Consider the following 21,950-nt stretch of genomic DNA (forward strand, 5'->3'; position numbering starts at 1 on the left):
TAATTAGTGCATAAATCCATTATTATATATACTTCACTATTTTGGAAAGTAGGCAAGGGACAATCCACCATACATGTGATGAACAGCTATATACTTATATATCAACAAATTAAGGCTACCTTTAGCTCCATTAGTACGTATGCTGTGACTTTTGATATCATATATATTTTCTGCTACAATTACATTCGGGACTAGTTCAAGCCCAAGCCCACAAGCAAATAAAGAAACAGTTGGGCAAAATCTTGAAATATCAGCCCAAATTAACCCATCAGAGAGAGCCTACTCTACATTTGATGGATTATTTTGGGGCGGCCATACTGAGCCCAACTGGTTTTTAGAACGACACATGTGCCATGTCAGTGTGCATATTAAAGGTTTGAATAATGTTAGATGTACAACATTTTTTGTATCATATTTCTAATATAGATGAGACCCATTTATACAATAATGTGTTAAAGTTTGGCATGTTTCCAATTAATATGAACTATAGGTAATTTCGAGCAAGTATATGTGCTAATTAATCAGTAGAGAATCAGAACTCCTAATTAATTCAAGGAGAAGGATTCATGACAACTTATTTTTACACAAGTTTTGACATAAGTTTTCAATAGGGCCTATATATAAGATTTCACGATCTGAACCGTCTATTTTTTAGGGTTTCATTAAAAAATAATCCTTGCAAAAAATTAGGTAAATCGAAAAACATTTACCTACAAAGATTAAATGGTTAAAATTTCAAGTGTTTATTTTGTTGACAATTTAATTTTTGTAGGTAAATGATTTCAGATTTACCTAATTTTTTACAAAGATGATCCTTTAGTGGAGAATTAAAAAATAAACGGTTCGGATTGTTAAAATCCTATATGGAGTGGGCCTCATTGAAAACTTTTGTAAAAAATTGTGTCAAAAATATAATGTCATGAATCTACCTCCTTAATTCAATTAGGTATCTAAGGATAGATAAGAGGCCCGATAATTTAAGGTAACCAAGGTTTGAATGTCAAAAAGCCATTTTACCAATCGAGAGTAATTGAGACAGCCAGCTAATTTGAGCCCATGGATCGTTGGAGAAATAGAAACATGCACCTTAAGCCAATAAATATTAGTTGCCACTAAATTGATTTGGATCCTCGATATGTTAATCCCTTATGTACTAATTTCATACTAATCAATTAAAACAATGTGTTTTATTATATAAGCTCATGATCAAAATCGTTCATTTTTTAGATCACCCTTCAAAGATCATCTCTGTAAAAAATTAACAAATCAGAAATTGTTTGATCATATAACTGTTATTAAATAAACACACAGTTTAATTTAGTAATAGTTAGACTTACTATTTGTTTATTCAATAACAGTTACATAACCAAACGATTTCCGATATGGTTGATTTTTTACAAAGATGATCTTTAAAGGGTAACCTAAAAAATAAACTGTTCCAATTATAAACCTACACTGTAAAATGACATATAATTTTTATTAATTAATATGAGATTAGCAAAGAAGTCTTAGTAGAGGATCCAAACCCATTTTGAATGGTTCGATTGGAAATGAATTCCACATGATGCTTTTAATGGCATTGGAATGATCTATTTCCAGACTAGTTTGTAACCCCAAACATGCATGTTATATATTTGTCATCATCCAATATATTGATTATATGAATGGGTTTTAGAGATTCCTTCAACCATGCTGAAGTAATTCGCACATGCATTGCAGCCCCCACTAGACGAGTAATGAAACTCTTAACTCCTCCATCAGTTAATGCATACATGATATCTGAGAATATGAGTCTTATCAGAGAGAGGCCTGCATGACAAGTGAAAAGCATATATATATGAAGAAGCACATGGCATTAGGTATGCATATATATATGCTCATCAACCACGTACTGACCTCTTCTCAAGCTTAATTTTGACTATGTCTTCTTAACTACTACCATCTTTGCACATTAAACCTCTTTCATTGCAGTTGCATACTTGCACCTCTCAGATAGTACCGAACCTCCATGACCCAGTTTGCTCCTTCTTACTAAACCCTCCTAAGCAACTTCTATATAATAGAGAAGCTTCAATCTTACCAATTCACTCTCACTGCATATATTCAAACTTTCCAAGAGAGACAAGATGGGAATGAACTTGGCTCTGTTTTCACTATTTCTGAATCTTGCAATTGCGTTTTCAAACATGCCCAAAACCATGAGTGAAGGAGCATATGGTAGTGATGACTGTGGTGACCTCTTGGGGAATGATGTGTACAAAGATATCTGCCCAGAGGCAGAGGACATAATATTTTCTTGGGTCGAAAAGGCGGTGTTGGAGGACTCAAGAATGGCAGCCTCTCTGCTTCGTCTCCATTTCCATGACTGCTTTGTTAATGTATGTTATCTTGTTTCATTGTTTCTACTATTTATATGTGTTACATGCTTGTTATTGCTTTTATATTGCTCTAATTTTAATTAGCATATATGATATGATTTGAATTCTGCAGGGGTGTGATGCCTCAGTGTTACTAGATGACAACGACAATTTTGTTGGTGAAAAAACAGCAGCACCCAACTTGAATTCTCTGAGAGGCTTTGAAGTGATAGACCAAATCAAACAGGAACTTGAATTTGTGTGCCCTGAAACAGTTTCCTGTGCTGACATTCTTGCAACAGCTGCTAGAGACTCTGTTGTTCTGGTGTGTGCTAACATTTTTTTACCTTAAGCATATATTATTACCATTGGATTTTGATTAATAATTTGGATTTGAATTCTCAGTCTGGTGGACCTAGTTGGGATGTCCAAATGGGAAGGAGGGACAGCTTGACTGCTAGCAAAGCATTAGCAAACAACAACCTCCCAGCCCCAAATTCTAGTGTTGCAGCACTGCTTGCCAAGTTCCAGAATGTAAACCTTAATCTGAGGGACATGGTTGCACTCTCTGGTAGCCTCAACTTGCTCTAAAGAGTCCATTGCATTATTTCTTGCAGTACAAGTTAAGACCACGAAAATTGCTCTTTTCTTTGGCAGGTGCACACACGATGGGGAAAGCCCGCTGCACCACCTTTAGCGCTCGCCTACAAGACTCCACCAACCCAAATTCCCCAGCTGCGTCTATGGAATTCATTCAGTCACTGCAACAGCTATGCTCGGGATCCGACGCAAACACAGCAATTGCAGATCTTGACCTGGCAACCCCATCAACATTCGACAACCAGTACTATATCAACCTTCTTTCTGGAGAGGGTTTGCTTCCGTCTGATCAGATTCTTGCAACCGGAGATGATCAAACGCGTCAACTGGTAGAGACCTATGCAGAGGACCTGTATACCTTCTTTGAGGACTTCAAAACTTCTATGCTCAAAATGGGAAGCTTGCGAGTGCCAACTGGGATCAATGGAGAAATTCGTAGGAATTGTCCAACTGTTAATTCATATTAGGAAGCTTTCTATTGTTAATGATGATCGATTATGGTAATAACATTGTTAACCAAATATTTGCTTAGGGTGGTATTAGCTGGGAATCATCAAAGATTGGTATTTAGCATCGTAGCTATCATGATATCCCCCACCATAATTTAGCATTATAGAAAAGGCATGGAGCCCAACAATTAACTCAAAGTAGGTTAAATTAAACTAAATATCTAATCATATATTACACATAACCTTAACGATCAAATATCCAAATGATGCTATGAGGAGGTGGCATTTGATTTAACGGTAATGGTCATCATAAGAATAGAATACAAGAGAAGAAAAAATGTATTGCAAGTGACACATTGGTATTCTACAACTTATATTGAGGGCACAAAAATACACCCCCAGCCCCTTTCTAGGAACCTCCAATTTCAATCATCACAAGCCCCAACCCAATCTTGCTAGGTCACCAATAAACCCCACTGACATCAGAATTTCAACCAGAACAATCGACTAGAACATGTTGGTTTATTCTTCCACATCCATTAATTCCTGTGCAGCCTGAAAATGAAGACAAACAAATATAAATCTCATTTCAGTAATAAATATTTTTTAAGTTTAGTGTTGTTTAGGAAATCATCATATAATTGTAACTTTCTTGTGAATTTGAATTTTTTTGGGCAACAATGAATGTGAAATTTACCTGAGGCTGCTGAACTAATGCCTTTTGTTGCTGCTGCTGTTGCTCAAACAATGTAAGTTGAGCAGGTTTCCCCCACTACAAGTTCATATATATAAGCAGCATTAGTCACATTGCTTTCACCAGTAGCACATTTTGCAGGAGCAACAGATGTGGCTGGAGGCATATCTGCAGCTGGTGTGGCAGCAAGAACAAACAAATATTCAGCTTATAAATCTTAGAGTTAGTAGAGACAATCAGAAGCAATAGAACATCACAGACAATAAGCCTTCTATTAAATGCAAAGATGCTATGGGCCAAAAAGCTCTAATCTCAATCTAAGCAGCAGCCAGCCAGGTCAAAATGTATAGCAGTGCCAAACGCTTCTTGTCCAAGCGCTTTTATATATAAAAAAAATTATGTCTCTTCACATTCATAAGTTGTCAAAATCTTAAAAGCGCTTTTATAACCCAAAAGTACTTTTATTTATTTTTGCCAAAAGCTACTAAAAACGCTTCTACTAATTTGAAAGCACTTTTGACAATTCTAAAAGCAGTGTCAAACGGGCCCTGCACTTCCTAAAGAAGCACCTGGTAGATACTTCCTTAAGAAGTGCTTCCAGTTGCTTTTACAACAACAAATGTTTTTATTTATTTGTTTTCCAAATACAATCAAAAACGTTTTTTACTATTTGAAAGCGTTTTCAAGGCTTCTAAAAATACTGTCATAAGAAAAGAAATTCTATTCTTTTCATTCAAAATAAGGCATGGAGTAGAAGTACCAAAACCGAAGGTGTTGCCAATGCCAATGTCCATCAATCCCCTTTGCTCTTCTATTTCTGGTATTTGGTGATAAGAAGGCTGTGGCAAAGCTTTACTGCTTTTGATGTGCAAAGTCAGCAAGAGTGCATCAACAAAGTGTATTCTCAATCCCACATCGCTGAGGTGAGAAAAGCAGGACAACAGAGTTGTGTATAAAAAGAAAGGCCCAAGTAAATAGAAGGCATACCTTTCTCGGCCTTTTGGCTAAGATCAAGTGTAGTATCTGTTCTTATCAGTTTAATATCTGATATGTGGGCCAAGGTCCACACGATATTAAATTAATTTCTTTAGGGGAAGAACCCACTACAGTAGCTTGCTACTGGGGTTCTTGAGCGTCGCCCAAGTGTTGCACTACTGCATGGGCCAGGCGTACCCCACCAAACCTAGTCCAAACTTTAATACCGGCCCAAATTCAATGTGGTTTAAGAAAAGACGAGAAAGTGCTTGGTCAAATTAATTTAGGAGTGTGATGGTATGATAATGTATGAGAATTGGACAACAAAAACAAGTGGAAAGGGCTAAAGCTACTACTCGTGGTACTACTGCATGAGTATGGGAAATGGACGCTTGACAGTTGCAACCAAAGCAAGGGCCTCTATCAGTGCTCGAAGGAGATGCTGTGGATGATCCTCAATACTAGCAAGGCCGTGCTGTGATTGCATACAACTTAAGATTCTTCCAACAATCTAAACAAAGATATGACCCCTATCACTGAATAAAGCTTTCAAACAGAATGGAAAGAATGCAATTGAATATTTTAGGAAAGTAGACGGCTGTGAATAAAAACAAGACTGACCTTTCGTGCATAGCCACCATAAGCAACACCACCAATTATAGGATGCAATGAACTAAGCGATCTAGTTGTGAACTTTTCATCCCTTGAGTTCTCTATAAGAAATGGGAAAGAATATAAGAAAAGACAAAACAAATAGTATTAAGAACAGAAGAGTACTTGGCCAAATGAGAGGGATAACAGTACTTGTAAAGGATGTCGTTTGAAAGAGTCCGACTTTCCTCAACCCATCAATTGTGTGAGCATTTGTGCCACCGGCCAATTGAAGAAAACCTGCCATGTCAAGGGCTTAAAGAAAGCATAGCCTGCAAACTCAGGGTGAAATACAAAAATGATATTCCCAAAGGGCATTAGCAGATCCTATGTACAAACCATGAGGCCTTTCCTTTATAGCAGCCAAATGACGAGCAAAAGCAATTGATTCTCTTGTGGCACCTCGACCAATATCTCTACTCATGCTACTAATTTGATGACAATTTTCCTAACTAGTACTATCAAATACTATCAAACAATCGATGACCTGCATATCCACCATGAACATCGTAACCTTGAATAAGCATATGTGCCAGTTGATCAGTAGAGGGTTTGGACTCCTAATTAATCCAATTAGGGACCTAAGGATAGATAGAGGCCCAAGATTTTAAACTAACCAAGGTTTAGGACTTTTTGCCCATAAAAATTAATTCCCACCAAATTTTGACTTAGCTCAATTGAAAATGTGTTCATCGTGATACATTTAATGGCATTGGAATGATCTAATACTTAAATTCCAGATTAGTTAATCTGTTGGGAAATTCTTAGGAATGACTGCTAGCAAAGCATTAGCAAAAAACAACATCCCAGCCCCAAATTCTACTGTTGCAACACTGCTCGCCATGTTTCAGATTATATCCCTTAGTCTACTACATTATTCCTTGGAGAACAAGTTAAGACCACCATTTTGCTCTTTTCTTTGACAGCTGCACAGGGAAAGCCCGCTGCACCACCTTTAGCGCTCGTCTACAGGACTCCACCAACCCAAATTCCCTGGCTACATCTATGGAATTCATTCGATCACTGCAGCAGCTATACTCAGGCTCTGACGGAACACAGAACTGGCAAATCTTGACCTGTTTATAGAGAGGGTTTGCTTCCGTCTGACCAGACTCTTGCAACCGTAGATGATCAAACCCGTCAACTGGTGGAAACCTATGCATAGGGCCTGTCTACCTTCTTTGAGGACTTCAAAAGTGCTCAAAATGGGAAGCTTGGGAGTGGCAACTGGGATGATTGGCAAGATTCGTAAGAATTGTCAAACTGTCTATTAATATCTAGTTCACTGTGATGACCACTTCCTATAGTGGGATGCAATAGGGGTATTTCAATGGTGTGCTCAATTAGGAAGCTTTTTATTGTTAATGATGATTATGGTAATTACATTGTTAACCAAATATTTGCTTAGGGGTGGCAACCGGAAATCGACAAAGAATGGTATTTGGCATCGTAGCTATCAGATCCCCCACCATAATTTAGCATCATAGAAAAGACATGGAGCCCAACAATTAACTCAAAGTAGGTTAAACTAAACTAAATCTCTAATCATTTATAACGCATAACCATAAAAATCAAATATCCAAGATTCTAAATGATGTTGTCAGGTTTGAGTTAGGTGGCAATTGATTTAATTGTAATATTTATGGGAAGAATAGAATACAAGAGAAGGAAAAATGTATTACAAGTGACACACATGCTCAACACATTGGTATTCTACAACTTATATTGATTTTTTTTTTTTTTTTTAAAGTTTGCTGGGGCCATGGACCTTCTTAGTCCCTTCTATGTTCCACCCTTGCATGTGGCACCTTAAACCCTGCTCAACCACTTCAATCCCCTTAACATTAAAATGTTCACCAATTCAGCATGTGGCATCTTAAACTCTGCTCAACCACTTCAAGCCCCTGAACATTAAAATGTTCACCAATTCAGAGAGGGTTAAACAGTTAATAAAAAAATAAAAAAAATGGAAGATGCTCAGTGCATATGAAGCTGATCTAGTGTTTCAGTTTGACAGTTTGTCCCTGTGCACACAATCAAGCGGCGGAGGAGAAGACCGTAGATCATCTTAAGGAACATTTGATATTTCAACATGGCCCAATAAAGCAGTCAATTAGGGTTCCTAATTTATGACATATATGTCATAATTGCAGCTGCAAAGCTGATTATTTTTATTGGCACAAAAAAGAACCCCCATCCCCTCTCTAGGAATCTCCAATTTCAATCATCACAAGCCCCCCACCCAATCTTGCTAGGTCGCTAATAAACCCCAAACTGACATCAGAATTTCAACCACAAGAATTGAGTAGAACCTGTTGGTTTATTCTTCCAAATCCATTCTTGTGCAGCCTGAAGCCCCTGGGTCAGACACAGAGAATTAGAAATAATTGGTATACAGAAAATAAACTGAGCCCATAAATTTAAAATCTGATTACCTGTGGGAAGCGTGTAGGATCACTGACTGAACTAGTTGTGGGTAATTGTGAATAACCATATTCCTGGGGACCCAAAAGATGAAGAGAAACAGCTATAAATCTCATTTCAGTATTAAATACTTTTGGAGTTTAGTGTTGTTTAGGAAATCATTATATAATTGTAAATTTCTTGTGAATGCAAATTTTTTTGGGTAACAATGAATGTGAATATTACCGGAGCATTTTGGTGACCTATAATTCCAGAAGCCTGGTACTGGAATTCCAAAATAGTGAGTTAGTAATGAAAGAATTGAATCTTAACATTTCAGAAACGTGAGGAAACACTGACCGATGAAGAATAAGGCAGCTGTTGTAACTGCAGGTTAGTCCTAAGCTGTGGTTGAAGATGCCGCTGTTGCGTTTGAGAAACTTGCTGCGTGGATAGATTCTGAGGGAGTGATGGGGTCTGAGGCTGCTGAACTGATGCCTTTTGTTGCTGCTGCTGTTGCTCAAACAATATAAGTTCAGCAGGTTTCTCCCACTACAAGTTCATATAAGCAGCATTAGTCACATTGAAGTCAAAAGGCCTACCAGAGGGAATCTGAGTGACAAAATTCTTACCTTGCTTTCACCAGTAGCACTATTATAATAGTACTTGTATCCATCAGGGGAGGTGTGCTCTGTCCAAATACATTTTGCAGGAGCTATAGTCTGGGTTCCTACAGGCATAGCAGGAGCAACAGATGTGGCTGAAGGCACATCTGCAGCTGGTGTGGCAGCAGGGGTGCTGGCAACCGTCTGTGGTACTATCCCAGTCCACTGAGACTGCAGGAACAAAAAGAATATTCAGTTTATAAATCTTAAATGTAGTAAAGACAATCAGAAGCAAAAGAACATCACAGACAAGCCTTTTATAAATGCAAAGATGGCATCGGGCGGAATTATAATTTTGACACATAAGCATCCTAATGTCAGCAGTAGCCAGGTCAAAATGTATATCAAGTTGGCAGGCAACCAACGTCCATCCATGTGTCCCACACGGATGCATGTGTCCATCCATGGGACACATGCATCCCAAGCCAAAGCCAATGAATGTGAATGTACAGTAAGTTTGACTTCCAAATTGTCTTTTACTATATAACATTGTTTATACAGTTCTGGGGCCACAGCTCATGCAATTGAGCCATGGAAAAATAGGTCCCAAATCTTACAAGCAGGTAGCACATCCAGTGTCCAATTACCATATATTCCTACAAAATAACAATTGAATAATAACATCTAATTTTCAAATACCTGCTGCTGTTTACTAGCCTGGGAATTCTGATGCAATGCCACACCTTGATTTGTTGGTTGCATCAACTGCAACTGTTGTTGGAGCTGGGAGAACGCTTGCTGAGACGATTGAAAGCTTGCCTGCAGAGTTTGTGTCTGTTGTGACAGCATCTGAGCTAACTGAGAAGGTGACTGCTGATGAGGCTGAAGATGTTGCTGGACAGGACCAGCAGGAAGCTGCTGTTGATTTGTTGTAGTCGACAAGGAATGAGAATGTAAGCTGATATTCAAAGGGGCTGATAGTGCTATAGCAGAAGATGCATTCTGCTGAACCTCAGGCTGAGAAACAGACAACTGTCCGCCCAAGCCAAGTAACTGTTGTGATGGTAATACTTGACTAAATGGTGTTTGACCAACAGAATGAGGAAGTTGTGCCTGACCAAGCTGCCGTACTGTTTGTGCCATTGAGTAAGATGCTGGAGTTTGAGGGTGCTGTTGAAGGGAAGGTGGCAAATGCTGAGGTGACTGAATAGCCTTCTGTAATGGAGATATTTGCTGCCCACCATGTGGCATAGACTGGTTAAAACTCTGAAAAAGATTTAATATAAGGTCATTAATTTGACTGTGGAATACCAACTAAATAAAAAGATCATTGTTTTGACTTTGGAGTACATGTAAATTAAAAGAAAAGTTGATTGCCTTTTACCTGTTGTGATAGAGGACCCTCTGCAGGGCCGCCATGGCCACCCTAAGATTTGGTGAGAAATTAATTAATAGACTTTTAAAAGACATTCAAAAGCATAAAACCACAAACTTGTAACTACAAATCATAATAGGAAACTAGCATTCATATACAACATGAGAAAATAAATTTAAAAAAAAAAAAAACACACAATGCACCAGCCACTCTTTTATATCTTCAGCTAAAGATGCAAGAAATTTGGACAAGGTTATTGTGATACTGTCTGGTCAATAATCTACTTCAATGCCAACAAATCAGATAATTTGAAGCCCAATCAAACAAAGCTATGTCAAATACCGGATGCCTTTGATGGATATCTTAAGTGAACACATAAAAGGGATATCACTTGGTTACCAGTTTCCAAACTTACAACATTCAACTTCGATAAAGCCCCTAAAACTTAAGACAAGACTTCTAGAAAATCTCAAAGTTACAAGCTTTATCTATATAACTATACATAAGAAACATGTAACAATAAAAATGGTTTCTCATGGTAAATTGTTGCAGAATCATTAAATTATTCTTACCGAATTCAAGGGCAACGCCATGTCTCCAGACCTAGGAAGCAAATGGCCCCCAAAGCCACGAATACCAGGATTTGGGGATGGCCCCAAGTTTGGTGGACTCATTGGATGCCAAGCATTAGTTGGAATTTGATCGCTCATAGGATCACCAAAGCTAGGCACTGGTCTGCTTGGAGTAAGTTCACAACAAAGTATGTAAATAACTACAATAAAACAAATGAAGACAGCAATGCACTAACTTCACATAAATATCCAGAGAATGGGGGAGGGGGATTACCTGGGCCCCGGGGCTTGAAATCGAGGACCAAAACCTGGACCTCCAAATGCAGGACCCCTAAACAGAAAAATGTCAGAAACATTGAAGATTTTTTTTAAGGCAACATAGATGAGACGTTTGAAACCGTACATGTGCACAAGAATTAATTGAGTCCAACAAACAATAAGATCAATATTTATACTTCAAGAAGATTTAACCACAGTGGTCAAAGAACATAAAAGTAGCCATTGAGGCGATGTTTAAGAAAAGAAAGGATCAAAGGGGAAAACCTTGAATCTCCAGGCCTAGGCCTTTTGGGATCAGCAAACCGGACAGTTAGTGGTTGATCACAACCCTGAGGTGCAGGAAAAGAAATATGTATGTAGTAATCAGATAGCCTTTTTTAACACAATCTGTAACATAATATTACTAAAGTTATTCTGAAAGAATAAATAAATAAAAGAAATAAAAACACTCACTCTCATTGTAAAGCGCCCATGAAGACCATTTATAGCTGCCAATGCCATATCTTGGTGGGAGTACTTAACAAATCCACATCCTAAAAGATGGATGTTTTTTATTAAAAGACATATATATATATATATATATATATATCAGGAACAAGAACATAAAACATTTGGAAGTACGCCGCTGTATAAACAGACTGACAAAATAATCCAGGTTAGAGTATCATGCAGAAGCAACAACCCTGGCCATGCAAGGAGGACTTGTTATTCTTGAATAAAGTACATAAAAATGAATATAGTTATAAATTCCTTATAAACATGTAATTAATGTATAAAACCATCATATCTGCAGTAATCTGAAAACTCCCTATGTGAAACATAATGCACGTTTCTTGCTGAAAACGAATAGGATAATGGCTTTATTGGGTTAACAAAGGAATCAATGCTTAGCATTCTAACATGCCAAAATATTCCAGGGCATAAAGCCTTCAGCAACGTTTACAATTCATAGAGAGCGTTTTTTATATTTGAAAAATCAATAGGACTAGAGAACACACCACGACTCTGCTTCAATTCATCACGCATGAGGTAAACATCTTCAACTCGACCATATGGTGAGAAAATCTGCAAAGAGAAATCAGCTATTGGTTTTTCTTTTTTGGGCAGCATTTAAAACTTTCAAAGCTGAGAGTATATAAGTCTGCTGGATTAGAAAAACTTTAACAAATTGATGAACAATGTTCATCAAAGCAAAAAGTTTACATCTTTATTTGAAGGTAAAATAAATTTCAGGTTCTAAAATAAAGAGAGAGCTTCTTTTTGTGTAAGATGAGAAAGGAATGCTGGAAACTACTAATCCTAGAAGATGGCAGATAATTAGTGTACAACATACTTCCTCAACTTCCTTTTCTGTAGCTTGTTTGTTCAGTGAGCCCACAAACAATTTGTACTCAACTGCACCTACCATTAAAGAATTAACATCAGCAATGGAAATAACTTGAAAATAGATGAAAATACATGCGTACAAACACAGAAAGACAAACTACAAAATTTCCCCCCATGCATACCCTGTTCACACTATGGTTGTGTTGATAAAATCTAAAATAGAAGGTAAGAACACAACTGGATCAGGACCACTTATAGGATAGTAAAAGGGTTTAGGAGAGCAAGGAAAATCAAGCTTAAGATTATTGTCTGTTGAAAGAAGTGCTATTACTCACTAATCATGTCCTTTCAGAAGTGACACCAACTCAAGACGAGTTTAAATGACCATTTGAAACAATGGAGTATTTAATCTTTTGGGAAGTAAAGTGTCTAAAAAAGGCTACAAACATTTCATGAATAAGATTTGCATATAAAATAGAATAATCAAACATCCAGGTCAAGATGACAATTACCAAGGCGTTCTCGTTCCCCATCAGCATATCTAACTTGGATAGGACCCACTCCCTGGAACACAAAGTGTGTGAATCGACTACAGATTAGTTACAAGAAGAATGAAAATCAAACAGTAAGAGAACTCACCCCAGGAAGAGTATGTTGATTATGCAAAGCTCTAATGGCCCTATCAGCTTCTTCTGAGGTTGCATATTTTATAAAACAACAACCTGCATATGCAACTTACACCCTTATGAAAATGCCACAGATAGGCAGCTAGATTCATTTCTACAATAAATTCACATAAAAATTAGAAAAGAAAATGTCAAACCTTAAATTTGCAAGCTAAAAAGCTATCCAAAAAAAAAAACAACATTTCTAATGAAATAACTGAAAAGTAAAATAACAAACTCACACACTAAATATTACTTAGTGCATGCACACACACAAATAGAGAGAGCCTCTGATAGAAGATTATGTGTACAACTATGAGTATCTGTAACCTTCACATATGGCCACAACCCCCAAAGAAGTAGGCAATTCACGGTTGTGACGTCTCAAGGTTATTTGTTATAAAATCAATTTCTATAAGCAACCACTACATCAGGAGTGCACTTTTCTTCAATGGAAGAAAATGGCAAGGTGATGAGCCACTTTGAATATCAATACACAAGTCATCATTATTTTTCTATTCTTTTCAAATAAATGAAAAAGATCAACACTTTGGCTGCAAAAAAGAGTTCCATCTCAATAATATCGCCAGCTCGTTTACAATGGCATAATAATCAAGCCAGGAGGAAATTAGCTAGATGGAAAAAGTACAAAAACAAAGCTTCATACATCAGATCCTTCCATAAAAAATTTCAGGAGCCAAAACGCCAAAACAAAGAACAATACATTCATCATCTGTTTCAGGTTCATTGCTCTCCAATGGGAATAACTTCACAAACTACACATCAAACCAACATGTGTATACTATCAAAACGCACCATTCGTCAAAAGTTTCATGAATCCCAGAGATGGATGAATATCATATCCCATACATTTCACTTCACAAAGCATCCCTAGAAAGAAATATACTGAGAAAAAAGCCAATGCATGTGTCCTCCCACAACACCTTGGCTGTCTCAGAAAGTAAGCACTTTCATCTCACCCAGCATGCTAAATCTAATTAAATTTCAACGAATCAGCAAAAAGTTGATTTCAGAAGGGTGTCTGCTTATATTCAATATTCTATTCGGTCATTGTAAGCAAAGTCTTTAAAGGTCTACCCATACCAAAAAAGGTCAACCCATAAACAGACATAATGGGGAAACAAGTCAACAAGCCACATCCAGGAAGAATCAGACATGAGGAACTCTCCTTAGTTTAGAACAATCAATCACAGCTCTCAACATACACGTGTTCATCATTTTAACATAAGCGTGGTAACAAAAGTTACGAAGCACAAATTGAGGAATTTAAAGGCCACAAATACCGTCTGCAGAGGCCAAATTATGGAAATTAAACGCTGTTGCATAAAATGAACTGGCATAAAACTAGTTAAAACCCTTGTTATTCTGGTTGTGGATTTAAACTTGGATTAATTCCACCTCCCCAGTCGAATGACCAATCAAATCTCTCAGATAAGCCACCAAGGCTCCTGTGTCCTACTATTGTAGCCTTGGCATATAAAATGGATGATAAAATCATTCAAACAGAACAATAATTGAAGGAAAAAAAACTGACTTTCCTCAATGATACCACTATCCCACGGAAAGAGTGTTTAGCAAGACCATAAACAAAGACAGATACCACCAGTGTACCACTGCATCACTAATTTTACCAAATATATGAAAAAATTTCACATTACCAATAAGTTGACAGAGGATATTGTATTACGGTATTACCCCATGCATATCTTGACATGAAGTACCACATAGATGGATAAAATAAAAACCAGCCTGATTGGTAGCCTCCACATAGCTGAGAATATGCAAACTCGAAGAAACTAATGCGAGCACTCACTCACATATCAAAAACCCTCCGCTTCACATCACATAAACAGAAACCATAGATTTTCAACACAAGATAACCACAGCGTCAAAAAGAGTACAAGATTTGGCGCAATATTTCTAGAGAGCCAACCCTCATGAGGAAGTTTTTCCAACATTTTCAAGCATTTATACGAGAGACGTACGCTTCAATACAACAGAAAAGCCACTCTAAGGGAATTATAGAGAATACTGAGCAATAAAGATACAAACATAGGCCATACTTGGTCGGTGACCCCTATCACCTGGGATCAGGCACAAGGTCAGCACTAGAGTTGGAAACCCCCAACTAGAGTATGGAGATAGAATTCTGGAACATAAACAACTAAGTTGGACTTCACCCAGATATTCATCGAGTACCGATTTAATTGTACATAGTAAAAGAATGCACTTCGAGAAAAGATACAACTGATATCAAAACCACAAGACCAAACAAAATACTTGGACTAGTAAGTTTATGCATCAAAACCACACACAATGTCACAAGCATAAATTAGCAGTCCTGTACTGAAAATGGCCCACTACTTAAACCCTCAATTAAGAGGAGTAGTTGCAAAGCTATCCAAAACATAAGCCACGTGAGTGCTACTCAGGAGTTCCCACTTCAAATAAGATTACATCACACGACCACATTTTCAGTATGGCCACACATCAGTATCAAAAGTGGCAAATGAGTCAAAATCTTAAATATAACACATCTAAATGCACTTCGAAGACTATGCTCCAAAAGAAGTAGGAAACTTGCCCTAAAATACAACCATTCTGAGACCACGTACCAGAAAAGGATAGTTCCGCATCATAGTCAAGCAAAAGCAAACTGGACCCACTTACTTGAACATGTAAACAAAAAGGGGGGCATACAATCACCATATAGAAATATCCATTCCATGAGCATCACGACAATAAACGAAACTCAGATAGTGAAAGACATAAAACAAAAAACTCACACAAGCCATTAAATCCAATAACCATCCATCTCTCACAGACCATCCAACTTCAGATCCATCACATGTTAATCTCATAAAGTGACACATGACATTCCAAGTCATTCAAAAAAAGCACTCCCAGGTTCACAAAGATAAGAACAAACCAAGGAAATCCTCCAAATTACATTGTGCTTAATACTATTCAAAAGCAATAATCCATGTACTTTTTGAGTCATTTTCTGTACAACAGTAGCACTTCTAAACATCCTAACCTAAACAAGCTACAGTTATGGCAACAGACACTCCCATTACAAATAATTTGTTGGGTAATGTCCCCAATGCTGCAGCTGCTATCACAAGGGCAGGACCTAAGTGTCTTCCAAGATCCCAACTGCTATTCGAAAACTGGTTTTAGTTGGTTTACATGTCTTGCCTTCATCTTCTTTGAGAGGACGGACATGAAAAAAAGGTTGCAACCAAAACCAACAAGCGTGAAACTTGTTGGTAAAAACAAACTGAGATGAAAGATGAGCTTTCGGTTGCTCCCATCTGCCTCTCAGAATACCTGAAATAAGATATTACGGATCATAGTTATACAATAGAAATTAGCACATACACATACCTTGCTGCTGTCCTGTTTTCTTATCTTTGATCAGAGCAACCTCTATAACTTCTCCATGTTCTTCAAACAGAGGGCGAATCTGACATAAACACCACAATGTAAATACCATTTCTTGATATATCTACATATCTACATATATATATATATATATATCAGGCATTTGTATACTGTAATAATTAGACTTACATCTTCCTCAGTGGCTGTCCTTGGAACCGACCCAACGAAAAGTTTGGCAAAACTGCCTCTATCAAAACGTTCTGAAAGGTATTCAAACTAATCAGTAATCAGTAGTGCAGAAGATAAGTACGGTGTAAACACAGCACAAAGATTCTACCTATAAGCAAATACTACTTGGAGCAACATTTAAGACCGAAAAAAAACACTAATTGCTATTAACTAAGATTAAAGAGTCAATGAAATCAACCACTCAATATACTAATACAGTAATACATAATCTATCAGTCCATGAGTTAAGTACATTGAATTTGTGTAATTAACTAAGCTGAAGCAAACCATTATACAAAAGCCACCAAATTTCATTCTCAGCCACTTCTAAATACTTAAGAGACTCGAAGAGGCAACAACATGCAATTCACGCACCTGGAGAGCCTCCACGGCCAGAGAAAGGATAGCCACGTTTATGGCCCGAGAGGGGTGGCGGTGGGTCCTGGTGGTTCGGACCAAACCCACGGCCACCAGCACCGGGCCGGAACCCGCCACCGGGAGAGTGACGCGGCGGGCTGTCGAAGGCCCCATGGTGGGGACCACCGCTGCGATAGTTGGTGGGGGGACTGCGGCGCGGTGGCTGGTTCATTGGCGCGTCGGAGAAGCGAGAGGGACGGCGGTGGTAGGGGTTCGAGTTGGAGTCTTGGTTATCGTTGTGGTGGTTGTTGTGGTTGTTGTTGTTGCTGTTGTCGCTGCCATAGCGGTCTACTCTGTACCTATCCAGCTTTGCGGAAGTTCCGAAACCCTAACCCTAACAACGCCAAAGGCTGGCGCTTGAGTTTTTGGTTGAAAGACTTGGGATGAGGTTGAAGACGAGTCACAAGTGAAGTCTTCGTTGCAAGTTGCAAGTACAAGAGAGAAGCACAGAAAGAAAGAAAGAGAAAGCAATTGCTGTTGTTGTTGCTGCTTCGCGGCGTTCGAGTCAGAAAAACATTATGATTGGGGAGAGTCCGAGTCTTGTCGGATCTCAACTAACCTTCACAATGGATCCGACATGACTCCCAATGGATCCAAATAAACAGGGATATGTTTGGGCTTATTGGGCTCAGCCTGTAGCTGCGGAACGAAGGTCAGGGATGAGTTCGGCCCAAATCACACTAACCGACCCCACAACTCGTGCAAATTAAAATATTAAAATGATAAATTGTTATTGTCTCCCATAAAAATCATTTAATGGTAGGTTTGACCAAAAGCAGCAGGCTTTGGGAGCATGCTACGTATGCATTTAACTTCGTGCAGAAATTAATAAGATGACACTCATATTTTAAAAACAAAGTCTTTTTGGTAGTGTATTGTGGATGGTGTTTTTTCGTATGTACTTGGTTTTGCTTATAAAAAAGAAGACTAGTAAAATATAGTCTCATTAATTCATTAAATAGGTCTTTGACATATGTTTTTCTTATCCACAAGCCCAATCACACCAATGTATTTATTGTATTCGGTATTATTATCTCCCTAAATCATGCTAAATTTGACTGTACAAAAAATTCAAATAACCACTAAAAAATCTCAAAATACTCCTATCCAGTATTAATTACATATAAAACGAGTCAACACATATACAGAATTAGAGCATATCTATCCACATTGCAAATTCCGTGTATAAAAGGAACTGACACTAAGCATTGTGAAGCATTCAATTTCTCCATGGTACGTCCATACACTGGCAGATCCACAATGGGGTCAATTGGGTCAATTGACCCTATGAACCCAAAAAACTTAAGCTTGAGGAAATTGGTTGACCCTTTGAACTCATGGATGTTGGTGGAGTTGCAAAGGCAAGGTGTTTGAAGACATGTCTGAAAGAGGAGAGAAGATACTGGTTCCTTTTATGTAGTATAAGGCAATTGGTTAATTGTTAGTTGGGGTTGTCATTGAATTATAAATATATAGTCATGGAAAGGTATTTTAAAAGAAAATTAGGTGAGAGTTCGTCATCTTCTTTGACACCAAATGATAGTTTTAAAGTTGAAAGTTAAAAACAAAGTGAGCTAGATGCAATTTTGGCGGCCCTTCCTACAGACCCTGGACTTCGACCCCCAATATCAGATTATGATCTTAATATACGAGATCAAATTCAAAGAGCTTATCTACAGAATGTTTGTGTTAATCTAGAAATCATACGTTTCCACTTCGAAATCATATTTTTTCTATCCAAAATAAATATTCGTGAGTTTCTTAATCTTGACCCCATGATATTCGATTTTTGAATCCGCCACTGCGTCCATATCATCTCTTACACAAAACCCTTTTGCCCTACAAATCAAGATGAAGAAGTCAATCTCTGTACCCCTGATATTTCTCATTCCACTCCTCGTTTTCCCACTAACCCAATGCAGGGTTGTATTCCCAAACATGCAAGAAAACGCAGATGTGGCGGGCCTAGGCCTCATAATGGTGGATGTGGTGGAGGCCAAGGCAACCGAGGCTCTTTACAAGATCAATGAGCTGCTAAAGCAGAGCCCAGGTGACAAGGCATTGAGCTTCATGCGCTGTTGTTTCTCCAATGTCATTCGGACTATCACTTCTATTTATGAAATTTCACGGCCAAGTAAATTTAAGTAAATTAGTTAAAATCCTTCAAAAATTGTGTTTGTGCTAATAACCTAAACAAAAGTTTTATTTATCTTTACACTTATATTTACTGTTTTGAAAGCTTGGATCGTGGCTTTAAAATATATTTTACTGTTTAAGAATAAATAGAAAAGTTGAGATTTGTATTTAGGGGCTTATTTGCTAAAATTTCTCAAAAAATAAAAGAAAATGAGAAAATTAAACATAACCAATGAAAACATCACACTTCTTTAAAAATTTAAGGGCAAATTATACAAAAGTACCTCAACTAACCACCCTAATTCACTTGAGTACCTCAATTAAAAAAAGTTGCTCAGAGGTACCTCAATTACTGATTTTGCACACCCACGTACCTCCGTCAACTTTTCCGTCTGAGGACTGTTAACTGCCTACGTGGCATGCTGATATGGTTTTAAAAAAATGCCACGTGGACAAAAAAATAATAAAAAATTAAATAAACTTTAAAAAATGAAATAATTATTTTAAAAAACTAAAAAAATAAAAAACACAATAATTAAATTAAAAAAACAAAAAAAATAAAGAAAAAATGGAGCACTGTTGCAGCATCCCTCCCCCCGCCTCCCACCCCTCCCTCCGAGACCCTCCGACCCCAGCCACCCACCCCTCCGACCCCAGCCACCTTGTCGCCGACCCCAGCCACCCACCCCTCTCTCTCTCTCTCTCTCTCTGAAACCCCAGCCCCGAGCCTTCCTCCCCTGCGTCGGCCACCCAATTCAGTGACCCACCATCAGACAAAAAGATAGGCAAGGCTGGGCGCTGCTGGGTGTGGCAAAGCTGGGAGCGACTGGGCGTGGCAAGGCTCGGCGTGGCTTGTCGGGGCAAGGCTGGGCGCGGCGAGCAGATCTGGGCAAGGCGGGGCTGGGGCTGGGGCTTGGTGAGGGGGCTTGGCTGGGCGAGGAAGGGAGGGGCGGGGAAAAGGAAGGGGAGGGGTGAAGCTGGTGGCTGTAGAGGGGGAGGGAGGTGGGTGGGTTGGGTGGCCGACGGGGGGAGGCGGAGGGAGGAGGGATCGGGGATGCGAGGTTGCTGGGTTTTTTTTTTTTTAGTTTTTTTTTTAGTTTTTAAAATAATTATTTCATTTTTTAAAGTTTTTTATTATTTTTTTGTCTACGTGGCATTTTTTAAAAACCATATCAGCACGCCACGTAGGCAATTAACGGTTCTTAAACGGAAAAGTTGACGGAGGTACCTGAGTGTGCAAAATCAGTAATTGAGGTACCTCTGAGCAACTTTTTTTAATTGAAGTACTCAAGTGAATTAGGGTGGTTAGTTGAGGTACTTTTGTGTAATTTGCCCAAAATTTAATGAGTATAACTGATATACGATTACATAATATAACCAATTCAACGTATAAAAATATTATTAAATAATATATTAATATTTATAAAATATAATATTAATAATATTCACTTATATTATAAAACATAAATTAATTATATACATAATAATATATTAAGGGCAAATTATACAAAAGTACCTCAACTAACCACCCTATATCACTTGAGTACCCCAATTAAAAAAAGTTGCTCGTAGGTACCTCAATTACTGATTTTGCACACCCAGGTACCTCCATCAACTTTTCCGTCAGGCCTGCTGTTAATTGCTTACATGGCACACTAAAAACATGCCACGTGGACAAAAAAATATTAAAAATAAAAAAAATATTAAAAAATGAACTAATTATTTAAAAAAATTTAAAACTAAAAAACTCAAAAAACAAAAAACAAAAAAAACAAAAAAATATATGGAGTTGCAGGGGCTAGCTCCCAGCCTCCCTCCGACCCCAGCTACCCTGCCGCCGATCCACCCACCGCGCCGCCGACCCACTCGACCACTCACCCCCTCTCTCCTCTCTCTGCCTCACTCTCTCTCTCTCTCCTCGCCCCTCACTTTCTCTCTCGGCCTCGCTCTCTCTCTCTCTCTCTCCCCGACCGAGCCACCCACCCCATTTTTCTCCCCTCCCATCTCCTCTCTCTCTACCTCACTCTTTCTCTTTCTCTCTCTCCCCGAAACCCCAGCCCCGACCCGCCCGCCATGAGCTCCACCTTCGTTCAGATTTATAAGAGAGAGAGAGAGAGAAACAGAGGGAGAGAGAATGACAGAAAGAGAGAGATGAAGCTGGTGGCCGGAGAGGGGAGGGAGGTGGGTAGGTCCCTGGGGGAGGCGAAGGGAGGAGGGGTTGGGTCACTAGGCTCGGGCTGGGCTTAGGCTAGGGTTTCGGGGAGAGAGAGAGAGAGAGTCAGAGAGAGAGAGGAGAGAGGCGTGGAAAGAGATGGGGTGGGTTGGCGGCGTGGTGGCTGGGGTTGGCGGCAAGGTGGCTGGGGTCGGAGGGGTGGTTGGCTGGGTTGGGTGGGTCTCGGAGGGAAGGGTGGGAGGCGGAGGGAGGCTGGGAGCTAGCCCCTGCAACTCCCCTGCAACTCCTTCCTTTTTTTTGTTTTTTTTGTTTTTTTTTTTAGTTTTTGATTTTTTAATTTTTTTTTTGTTTTTTTTAATAATTAGTTCATTTTTTTAAATTTTTTTTATTTTTTTGTCCACGTGGCATGTTTTTAGTGTGCCACGTAGGCAATTAACGGCAGGCCTGACGGAAAAGTTGACGGAGGTACCTAGGTGTGCAAAATCAGTAATTGAGGTACCTACGAGCAACTTTTTTTAATTGGGGTACTCAAGTGATATAGGGTGGTTAGTTGAGGTACTTTTGTGTAATTTGCCCATATAATTATTCATAATAATTTTTCCGCTCAAGTACTCAACCACGACGAGTCACCGTAACTTGT

General features: G+C 38.6%; 3 protein-coding genes and 1 non-coding gene across 7 annotated transcripts; 2 read left to right on the top strand and 2 right to left on the bottom strand.

Annotated features, from left to right (window-relative positions):
* Positions 1–2,126: 2,126 nt before the first annotated feature.
* LOC147294463 (peroxidase superfamily protein) lies at positions 2,127–3,424 on the top strand. The gene is made up of 4 exons (XM_086231196.1): positions 2,127–2,378; positions 2,491–2,682; positions 2,763–2,928; positions 3,015–3,424. The coding sequence occupies exons 1-4, from the start codon at positions 2,127–2,129 to the stop codon at positions 3,422–3,424; spliced, it is 1,020 nt and encodes a 339-aa protein (XP_086087322.1).
* A 1,659-nt stretch (positions 3,425–5,083) lies between these two features.
* LOC147294464 (U2 spliceosomal RNA) lies at positions 5,084–5,278 on the top strand. The gene has a single exon (XR_015120985.1). It is a non-coding gene; the product is annotated as a U2 spliceosomal RNA (small nuclear RNA).
* Positions 5,279–5,353: 75 nt separating this feature from the next.
* On the bottom strand, positions 5,354–6,150 carry LOC147294465 (uncharacterized). The gene is made up of 4 exons (XM_086231197.1): positions 6,066–6,150; positions 5,880–5,966; positions 5,697–5,788; positions 5,354–5,586 (listed from the first exon to the last, which is right to left on the bottom strand). The coding sequence occupies exons 1-4, from the start codon at positions 6,148–6,150 to the stop codon at positions 5,440–5,442; spliced, it is 411 nt and encodes a 136-aa protein (XP_086087323.1). The 3' UTR covers positions 5,354–5,439.
* A 1,099-nt stretch (positions 6,151–7,249) lies between these two features.
* On the bottom strand, positions 7,250–17,500 carry FCA (flowering time control protein FCA). Of its 4 annotated transcripts, none has more exons than XM_086232172.1 (19): positions 16,960–17,500; positions 16,546–16,616; positions 16,360–16,438; positions 12,926–13,008; positions 12,799–12,850; positions 12,294–12,355; positions 11,959–12,025; positions 11,414–11,493; positions 11,225–11,289; positions 10,956–11,012; positions 10,682–10,844; positions 10,119–10,160; positions 9,434–10,000; positions 8,762–8,965; positions 8,490–8,681; positions 8,376–8,414; positions 8,162–8,224; positions 8,039–8,084; positions 7,250–7,630 (listed from the first exon to the last, which is right to left on the bottom strand). In XM_086232172.1, the coding sequence occupies exons 1-19, from the start codon at positions 17,171–17,173 to the stop codon at positions 7,623–7,625; spliced, it is 2,154 nt and encodes a 717-aa protein (XP_086088298.1). In that variant the 5' UTR covers positions 17,174–17,500; the 3' UTR covers positions 7,250–7,622. The 4 variants fall into 4 exon arrangements, with proteins under 4 accessions (XP_086088298.1, XP_086088300.1, XP_086088299.1 ...); XM_086232174.1 differs by having other exon boundaries at positions 9,434–9,967; positions 12,294–12,361; XM_086232173.1 differs by having other exon boundaries at positions 8,039–8,075; positions 12,294–12,361.
* Positions 17,501–21,950: the final 4,450 nt, after the last annotated feature.

The sequence above is a fragment of the Dryas octopetala genome, chromosome 2 (assembly GCF_963921425.1).
Source record: "Dryas octopetala chromosome 2, drDryOcto1.1, whole genome shotgun sequence".
Lineage (NCBI taxonomy): Eukaryota > Viridiplantae > Streptophyta > Magnoliopsida > Rosales > Rosaceae > Dryas > Dryas octopetala.

Excerpts from the sequence above, each read along its gene's own strand:
- FCA (XM_086232171.1), bottom strand. The coding sequence starts at position 17,173 with ATGAACCAGCCACCGCGCCGCAGTCCCCCCACCAACTATCGCAGCGGT. Across the intron at positions 12,851-12,925 it reads ATCAACATACTCTTCCTGGG|GGAGTGGGTCCTATCCAAGT; the intron begins GTGAGTTCTCTT and ends TTTGTGTTCCAG. Across the intron at positions 8,225-8,375 it reads TAGGTCACCAAAATGCTCCG|GAATATGGTTATTCACAATT; the intron begins GTAATATTCACA and ends TTGGGTCCCCAG.
- LOC147294465 (XM_086231197.1), bottom strand. The coding sequence starts at position 6,150 with ATGAGTAGAGATATTGGTCGAGGTGCCACAAGAGAATCAATTGCTTTT. Across the intron at positions 5,967-6,065 it reads TATAAAGGAAAGGCCTCATG|GTTTTCTTCAATTGGCCGGT; the intron begins GTTTGTACATAG and ends TTGACATGGCAG. Across the intron at positions 5,789-5,879 it reads TCAAACGACATCCTTTACAA|AGAACTCAAGGGATGAAAAG; the intron begins GTACTGTTATCC and ends CATTTCTTATAG.
- LOC147294463 (XM_086231196.1), top strand. The coding sequence starts at position 2,127 with ATGGGAATGAACTTGGCTCTGTTTTCACTATTTCTGAATCTTGCAATT. Across the intron at positions 2,379-2,490 it reads TCCATGACTGCTTTGTTAAT|GGGTGTGATGCCTCAGTGTT; the intron begins GTATGTTATCTT and ends TGAATTCTGCAG. Across the intron at positions 2,929-3,014 it reads GGACATGGTTGCACTCTCTG|GTGCACACACGATGGGGAAA; the intron begins GTAGCCTCAACT and ends TTTCTTTGGCAG.